The sequence below is a fragment of the Neovison vison genome, chromosome 4 (genome assembly GCF_020171115.1).
Source record: "Neovison vison isolate M4711 chromosome 4, ASM_NN_V1, whole genome shotgun sequence".
NCBI classification, from domain to species: Eukaryota; Metazoa; Chordata; class Mammalia; order Carnivora; family Mustelidae; genus Neogale; species Neogale vison.
The window spans coordinates 189265892-189275283 of NC_058094.1; the positions used below are offsets into that span (position 1 = coordinate 189265892).

At 43.9% G+C, this 9392-nt stretch overlaps 1 protein-coding gene across 1 annotated transcript in view; it reads right to left on the bottom strand.

The window, feature by feature from the left end:
- The window catches only part of TBX20 (T-box transcription factor 20), a 55141-nt gene extending 46095 nt beyond the window's left edge, over positions 1 to 9046 (bottom strand). Inside the window, exons 1-3 of the mRNA XM_044246356.1 lie at positions 8439 to 9046; positions 4789 to 5041; positions 3543 to 3707 (exon numbers count right to left, since the gene is read on the bottom strand). Of these exons, the coding sequence (XP_044102291.1) occupies positions 3543 to 3707; positions 4789 to 5041; positions 8439 to 8565 (545 nt within the window). The 5' untranslated portion in view covers positions 8566 to 9046. The remainder of the gene's footprint in view (positions 1 to 3542; positions 3708 to 4788; positions 5042 to 8438) is intronic.
- Between the last annotated feature and the right edge of the window lie 346 nt (positions 9047 to 9392).

Below are 9392 nucleotides of genomic sequence, written 5' to 3' on the forward strand. Positions count from 1 at the left end.
GTAGGTATTTTCAAACAAGAGACTAGTTTATACTAATTGTATAATGGGTGCGTAACATAAGTACTCCTCAAGAAATAAGTCAATTGGAGAAAAACTACTATCATATGATCTCCCTAATATGAGGAAGTAGAGATGCAACATGGGGGGATGGGGGGCAGGAAAAGAATAAATGAAACAAGGTGGGATCAGGAGGGAGACAAACCCTGAGAGACTCTGAATGTCACAAAACAAACTGAGGGTGGCAGTGGGGAGGGAGAGGGTGGTGGGGTTATGGACATTGGGGAGGGTATGTGATATGGTGAGTGCTGTGAAGTGTGTAAGCCTGATGATTCACAGACCTGTAGCCCTGGGGCTCATAATACATTATACGTTTATAAAAAAATTTAAAAAAAATTTTTTAAAGTACTGCTAAAAAGCAATGAAGGCATAAAGAACTGAAGAGGAAACAATTCTAGAGAATCCATTCATTTATACTTGAAGATGACTCAGTTTGAAATTTATCAAAACACGACAAGTAATTTAAATACAAACTTTTAATAGTCCACAGATCACAGTCCATTGCTCTTTACTACCTTAAATATTACTACTTTCATCTAGTTAAGTGCCCACTAAACGACACTGAAAATAAGCTGGGTAAACCTCAAATTATTCAGTACATTTATTCATAAACAGCTTATGGGGGGGACACTTTGATGGGAAAAGAATGTATTTATCAATGTATTTATCATTTCTTGATCAGCTACAAAATGCAAGGCCATCTTTTCCTCATTCACAGTGACATGCAGGCCATCTGTTCTACCAGCAAGGATAACACAAAGTGCAACTCTTTGTAAATTCTAATCCTGGTATCCACTCAACATAAGCTTTTCTGAAGTCAGGGGAGATTACAGAATTTGTGAAAGAGAAGGGATAGGACAAATCCTTTTATCCATTTAACAGGTTATTTATATCTCAATTTTTATAGGATCCTTATAATTTTAATTAAACATAAATATTATGGTTTGAGGGAAAGTCAGGGGGAAAAGTCACAGAACTTTTCCCTGCAGTACTTATGGAAAAAACAAGAAGGCTGTGCCATGCTTTGTCACACAGAGGACTAAGAATTAGGTGTCCATGCTGACACGCAAAAGCCCACCAGAAGCAGAGCACCAAAAAGGCACTAGAATTTCCTACCAAACTCACGGAAGAACTTTAAAGGCTTTAGGAGTGGGTTTGTCTGCCTGTTTGTTTTGGAGGAGTGGTCAAAAGTGTCTTCCAATTTAAGTATTCCTTGATGACACACTCATAATATCTTTTCAAGTACATCCCTCCAAGACTAGAACTTTACACATGCAATGGTTTTACCGACCAGCACATCCTACTTACTCCATCAAAAAAGTTTCAAAAATATTTAAACTCCTAGGAGCACATGAAATGTTCCCTCTTTATCAAGTACACATGTGTAATCACGTTAATAAAGTCTAACTCATTTTAAGATCAGTTACTTTAAAGACAACGAAATGTCATATATGAAAACACAACATTATTTTAGATAATGTTTTGCCCGTTGTTGAGATCAAAATGATATCGTCAAATATTATTTGTTTTGATTAGGAACAACTGACTGGTAAACTTCTGTCTGAAATAAGCAACAAGAACCACAGGAATTTCTACCATCAATACAAAAATGATCAACTCCCCTATTCCAAACCTTTCCCTTATGGAGCTATGAAATACAGCATTATTTTTAAATAATAATAATAAGCATTTGTTTAAATTATCTAGCATAACCTATAACACACTAAACATTTTTTTCTAATATCAATATAAATAAACTTTAGTAAGATGAATGAAAAAACATACAGGAAGCCCCTCCTCTCTCAAGTCCCCCAGGACTTAAAATTCCAGCAATAGCTTAAACATGCTTCAGTTAAGATAGTGTATTGGTACGTGCTTTCCTTCTCCAACCAGAGCAGATTAGTAACATAAACAAGGCATGTCATATTTCCAAAGTCATGCTGGCCTGCACCAGTTCCCCAAACCTTCTGATAGGAAGAAAACATATGCTAAGTAAGAGTGATTAACTTCTTAAAAGAGAAACTTTGGGGGAGGAGGGGGAAGGATTTGCTTGTAAAAATAGTTAGGAATCTGCTGAAATACCCCCTTCTCTCTCTCTTTCTCATTTAAAAAGATTTTAGAGAGTTTGGAAGGAAGCCTGAGAGTAATGTGAATTAGCTACTAAATAATAAAGAGTAAAAAATACAAATTATAAACTGCTAGAAACTGGTGAATCTTGATCAATTAAAAAAAAGGGGGTATAACATTTTTTAAAAAGTTCTTAGTCTGCTTATTTGTTATTTAATATACTGATTTGGAAGGGGTTGGGAAGATGTCCTTCCTAGTCTCTTGTGGGAATTGAAAACTCTAAGAGGCTTCTTTTAATAAAATCTCTTCTCCAATGTATTTAGCATACGTAAGCTCAGTAATATGATTAAATCAGACTAAGTAAGCTTAAATATTGCATCTGAACTAGTATGTACAAATTGTCTGTGTTGGTTCTGTGCCTTGACTAAAACTCCAACTAGATACACAGAACCAGCCATATCTTCAAAATTCCTAAATCTGTATATGTAAATAAATTCTTTGTTCTGATATGAATTTCCAACCAATTACAAAAATTAGATAATCAGAAAACAACTTAAAAACAGTAAGGTTTGGTTTTAGAACCCTAAACGTAAAGTCTGCTAATATTTTGTTTGTATTAAAGTATGCAGTTAGGTTCCTATAACTAAAGCTACTACTTTTTGCATAAGCTCATACATGCCCTTTTTTTCCCCTAGAAGGCTAATTTGGGTAAAGCAGCAACAATAAAAAACAGCATGTGATTTTTTAAACAGGGTTCTTCTTTCTGAAAAACATTATTACCAATGAATAGCACAAAAATAAACATATATGATCCTTAACATACCTAGTAATGGTTCATGTAAAAGAATAGTAACCTGATGTTGAATTACATGCATCTACTGAAATTACTATGGAGAAGGGGAAAAAGAAGAGTTAGGTTTTCTTACTTAAAATGTCTGAGTCCTTTATTGGTCAAAAACAACTGCATTTCCCCAAAATGACCTTTATTGTGTGCAGATATAACCATATTACTTAAAAATATTTCCTACAAGCACCCCAAATGCACTCTTCTAAAACGGACTTTTAGGGCAACCACTTCCTCATTAGGTGTATTCAGTCTGGTATTAAGTAGCCAACTAGAAATGATGGGTGCCGAAAGAAATGGGTCCGGATTTCTAATGAATACTCCAACTGAAATTAGGAAAGCATGGAAAGGAATTATGAGAAAGATAAAATTAAAGACAACACTGTGTCTGCAAACTCTGCCTTTCTATTTTGGTATTTCGTGGAGTCAGTCCTGGAGCATCTGTGCTAGGAATGTTTTCTACCAGAGCTCACCACAGCGAAACCAGATCTGTTTGAAATGCAACCAACCAGAGACAGCCTGCTCTCGGAGTTAAAACGCATTTTGCTCTGCCCGAAAATCTGGAGGCACAAACCTGGCTGGTAGCGGTGGGTCTGCCTTGCCAGCCACCAGCCAGGAGGACCGGTGGTAGGCGTAGCGGTACCTCTTGTTGTCCACAGGGACAATGTCCATCAGGACTATGTACTTGGCCTCAGGATCCACGCCCGAAAATGACACTCGGATGGTAGGAAACATCCTCCTGACATAGGGAAACAAAGAGAATCGGCCAGAGCTCATACTGCCCAAGGAGCCCACTGACTAAAAGAGGGAGGTCCTACTCCCCTCCTCAGCCCCCAAACCCTTTTTTGTTTCCACAGAGAAGGGAATTCAGAGACCTTCTTTCTCCCAAGCATAGATAATTTTAGGTGTCACCTTTACAGGAGTCCTCATCGCTAGGTGAAAAGGTTTGCTTTGTTTTCTAATACCCATAGGTCTGCCATTAGGGGAAATGCTATGTTCTATTATCTATCAAGCCTGTTAGGCTCCCAGACCAAAATCTGGAACTGACTGAGTTGCTCAGTCCCCTAAGGGTTGCAGGAAGAAAACTTGCTCCAGCAGCAGAAATCTAGGGTGGGGTTTGGTTTCCCGAGACCCTGGGGTATTTCCCAGAATCCAGAGAGCTGGAGTGACCAGGTAAAGTAGGAAAGTAGGAAGAACGCCATTGGCCACCGACCTTTACAGTCTTTGCCCCAGGCCTGGGAAGCCGCCTCTGCCCCCTGGCTTCTGCCCGCCCCCCACCATCCCCCTGCCCAGCTACAGCACCAGGGGACCCACCTCGCCAGCACTCCATCCTACACAGAGTGTGGTCGTTTCAAATTTCATTCTTCTGCACAGGTTTTAATTTTAGTTTTTAATGGGAACTGGCGGCTTTTGCAAATTGAGGCCAATAAAAGGGAAGCTACTGCCTCCCTCGAAGCACCCAGCAGCCCGCCCTGCACTCCCAGCATGAGTTCCCTCTTCACTCCAGATGCCATCCCCCAAGCCCCAAGCCCTCTCAGACTGCAGAGTCCCAAGATCCCCACGCCCCTCTCATCAAGGCTGAGGTGGGGTTTTCCACGGCCAGATCCCGAGAAAGCAAATGCTTGGACATCTGTCTCAGCAGTTCTTTCCAAAAGCAAGTCAGGGGAAAGAAGCCCTCATTAAGCAAAGCTTCCTCTAGTTGCTCTGGATTAGTGGGGTTTCACCCAGTTCCTGGGAACACCCTAGGCCACCCAAGGGCCCCATTCTCACCACCCCACTCCTCACACACTGAGCCCCAACTACACCCCCAACCCTGCTACCTGCCCGACTTGGTGATGATCATCTCTGTTCCCAGCTCATGGAATTTGTCCCAGAGCTCCTTGGTCTCCAGGCTGCAGGCAATTTTGGCCATTTCCTCACTGGGGATGATGGGGGTGGTAGGGATCAGTGGCTCAGTACACAGAGAGGAAGAGGAAGGGCTGCTGCTGCCCCCAGCACCAAACTCCCCGTGAGCATCCAGGCTGGTCAGTTCGCCCAGGGGTTGGGCACACGATGACTTCTCAACAAATTGTTCTGCAGGAAAAGAGAACGGAGGATGACAGCTAACGCTATCAAGCAAAGATACAGGAAGGAGAACAACACAACCAAAATAGGTTCTGAACTTAACTTGGGAAAAGTTAAGTTCAGAAACTCCAGGAAGGCAGTGATTACTCATATATATATATATTACTCATATATATCGAGATACATATTTATAGATGAGTTATATATAGAGAGATATATATCCCTAGAGTGACATACCCAGTGCTTGCTTACTGAACCAAATGAGTTCTAGAACTTATAGGTTATTACTACCATTATGAAAGCCACTTTGGGAACTAAAAATGTAAGGAGTGGCTAAAGGGAAAGGAGGTGATCATGAAAGATGAAAAGCAAGTATTTCTGTTGTTATCCTTCCCACATTCTAGACTTTGCTTGTGGGATCTGGTGTCAGTCCTGCCTCTCTGACAACCAGGAGAGACTTTTCTCCAGGGAGACCAAGGGAATGAAGAGATCAGCACTTGGACATAAAGTTTCCCTTCTGTCCTGAGCCTTCTCTCCATAAGAAAAAAAATGAAAAGGGGAGATGAAGTGGAGAAAAGTGGGGATTCGGTTAAAACAAAAACAAACAAACAAAAAAATTAAGTAACTTTACTTCTCTGCCTGGTTCTCCATTTTCTAGGCTTTGATATGTGGGCATTTTTACAATATCTCTCCCAGCGTGAGAGCTTATGAAAGACTCAAACATATCACAGAAGTGAGCTCCCCAGGCCATTTTGGGAACCACTGTGAAACAATTGCTTGAGCGAGTGTGTGTATTTTTCTCTCAAAAAGGTCCTGGAAGTAAGGAAAACAACCCCGACCCCAGGCTAGCAGAGTATTAAAGTAGGAAGAACGCCATCGGCCATCGGGTTGGAATACCACGGCCTATGAACCAAACATTCTCCTCCACAGCTGATAAGGGCCTAGGACTACACCAGTCACTTTGATGGAATACAGGGGGACTTTTGTAATTGTCCCAATTATCTTGCATCCCTTAAAAAAGAAACTACTTGAATCTGCAATGTGAAACTGATCTCTAAACAACTCTGTTCTGGGTGCCCTCAAGGAATTGAAACAAGTTCTAAATGTAGGTATACACATATACATGCCATATATCATAGAAAGCATTTTATTTCCCCTTGACTTCGAGCAGACAAGCAGGAAACAGGGAATTTTTTTTTTTTTACCTTTTCTTCTCTTACAATAATAACTCATTGTAACATTTTAAATTAAGGATAACTACATTAATTATCTTAGTCTTATATTCCCAAATTCAAAGAAAGAAAAGTATGCCAGGGCACAGTCTTACTTGCAATGAATATCTTCAAAAACACATTCACATAATGTCTTCATAGGGAATCAACACATAGCCTCAGAAATTTTCTTATTTTCTGACAACTGAAAAAGCCAAGCCCCTAAGCTCCAGACTAATGACTGTGGGGGTTGGAAAGTGGAGGAGGAAAATGATACAGAATTGCTTTAACACAATATTATGAGTCAATTGTATTTCAATAAAAAAAAATTTAAGAAATGTTGTAGTGGTCTAAAGCAGTTCTTCTAAATAGATTTAGTGTGTTTAAATGGGCAAACATGGGACGCTTTCCAGTCTCCACCCCACAGCTGCTTCAACATCTCCGGTGTTCCAAAGCACCGCATTCTCTCTTAACAGAACCTCTAGGTGTTTCTCTCGTGGGAGTCCTCGGCTTGTTGTGCTCCGGAGAACTGGCCTGTGCAATGGACAAGAATGCCTTCTGGTTCTTTCAGAGCCTGTCTCAAAAGCCCAGGGGAGGGATGCTCATTTTACAGACTATATGTGTTTGTGGTGGGGGAGAGGTGATGGCTTTACAGCTTAGAATTTAGATAAAAGGTGAGTATTCTCAGCAAAAGAAACAGAAAAAGAAAGCAATACAGAAATGAGCTGGAAATGGCAAGTTTCCCAGTCTGCTGTCCGTAATTCTGACAGGAATTTTAACCCCAAGTGCTCTTTTCCTGCTAGCTACCAAACTGCAAGTGGGGGTGTTTATAAAGAATTCAAGAATTTATAAAGAATTCAAACTCCTTCTAAATAGGAGTGGATAATGTTGGGCAGTCTCAGGAATATAACTTTGAAACTGTTGGTTAATATTTCTGTAAACAGTTGGGGGTTTTGTGTCTTTGGTTGTTTCCATATTTTTTCCCCGCAGGCTTGGATTTCGACAGGAGGGCAGGTGGGAAGAACCAAGGGAAGGGAGTGAAAAACCTTGGAGGGGAGAATTTTTTACATTATATTTTTCTGGAGCTCTTCTGGTTTCCTTTTCCTCGGTTCTAAGCTGCTCCGGGGATTTTAGCTCTTTCTTTTCTCTCGGCCCGACCCTCTTATTTTTCATCTCTAACACTCTATCTTTCATACTAGGATTGTTGTTTCACATGTGAGATGTTAAAGTATTGGAAAGGACAGAGAAAAAGAAAAAAAAAAAACATTGGGGAGAGTTAAAAAAGAAATATTACCCTAAATTTGCTATTTGATGTTTCTCACCATCTTAGGACTATCAGATGATCAGGATATAGAATGATTATTTCCCGGGGACCCAAGAAGTGATAACACTCCTTTCTCTGTCAGTTATAAAGGGACTCTGAAACATTCAAGCCCAGCAGTTTCTTTCCCACACAGTTCGCTTGTGCTCGGGGAACATAAACCTTATTTTTCCTTTACTCTGATCCTAGTGTCTTCTATAAATGGTAAAGGTTGTTAAATAAACAGTATAGCTAAAAGTTGAGGAATTTGGAAAATGGTTACTGGCTAATGTTTTTGCCAACCTCCACTGAAAACGATGTCTCACTGATAAGTCTGGAGCTTCTGTGAAGAAAATTGCTCATGTGGGGAGAACTGGCTTATTCTACAGCACTTGACAGTGGTTTTAAGGAGCTGGTTCTGTTTAATCGATTGAAATAAGAGGAAAAACAAAATTCCACTAGTTTCTCCCGAAGTCGCTAAGAGTCTCCTTGGTATCAAACTGCACACGCAGGTGTACACGCATGGTAAATCCTGTTGAATCTTCAAAAGGGTTAATTAATTATTGTTTATCCCTGTTTGTACCAACAAAGTTACACACACTCTCATACAGACGACTTGACAAGGGGATTCTAGACCCATTGGTAGGGAAAGGGGCTAGCGCAGAGACAAGAGGCGAAACCGGCTGTCCGGGAAGACACCAAAGAAAATTTGGGCGGAAAAGGAAAGACTCTCCCACCCCTAGCGTCGGGCCCCTGACCCGAGGATCAGAAGCTGCCTCGAGCAGGGAGGGAAAGGCAGCCACCCTCGAGAGCCTCCCGCAGGCAGGGCACAGAGGGACAGACGGATGCGCACGGCGCCTCTGCCCACAGCGGACATTTAGGCAGCCAGACTTACCCAGAGGCTTGATGGTGTTTTCCGTGCCCTCCTTCTCCTTGGAGCCGCCGCTCGACATGAGCGCGGCGATGGAGAAGGCGTTGGCCCGGGAGGAGAGCTGTGGCTTGGGCGACGCTGTGAACTCCATGGCCCCCAGCGTACGGTCCTGGCCACGGACCGGGCCTGCCGAACTGCCGTCCAGCCTCCCCCAAGGGAGACAAAAACCGACACACAGCGCAAACTTTCCAAGTGCAATCTCAGCGGAGCCGGGAACTCCAGATGAGTCAGCCCCAACCTCCCAAGAGCTCCACACTGGCCTCTGTCCCTCACCGCAAAGCCCTCCAGCCCCAGAGACTTCAAACTAGCCGGAGAGGACCGGGGAGGACCAGCAGCGGGCTCAACCGGGTGCGCGAACACTGGGGCGCTCCGCGGAACCACCGGCTGCGCCGCCGGAAGGTGGAGACCAGCATCGGACGCGCAAAGCCCAGGGGTCTTGCCGCACCCCCACTGCGTCCTTCCTCCCTCCGCGCGCGGGGAACAGCCGGAGCGGCCCAACCTGCAGGAAGGTGGCGACCCGTGGAGCGCCGATGCGAGGGGCCGGACGCCAACGAGCGCGAGCGCAGGCGTGCGCCAACACCGCGCGGCGCGGAGGAGACTGCGCCCGGGCGCTCACAGCCCCGCGCCTTAATTTGCTGGCGACAGCTATCCCGGCGGCCCGCAGCCAGTCAGCACCGACCCACGTCACCGCTTCCTGATTCCGCCGCCGGGGGCGGGGCCGCGGGCCGGGCTGGGAGGGCGCGCCCCCGGCGCGGTGCCCGCACCGCCTCGCGCCGCTACCCGCCGCAAACCTGGCGCGCGTTCGGGAAAAAGTGTCACCGCCTAGCTACCGCGGATGCCGCTAGCCTGGTCTCCAAGTCTCGGGGCGGAAAGGACGAGCGCGCGGTCGGGAGCGGGTATTTCTGAAGCGGCTAGGAC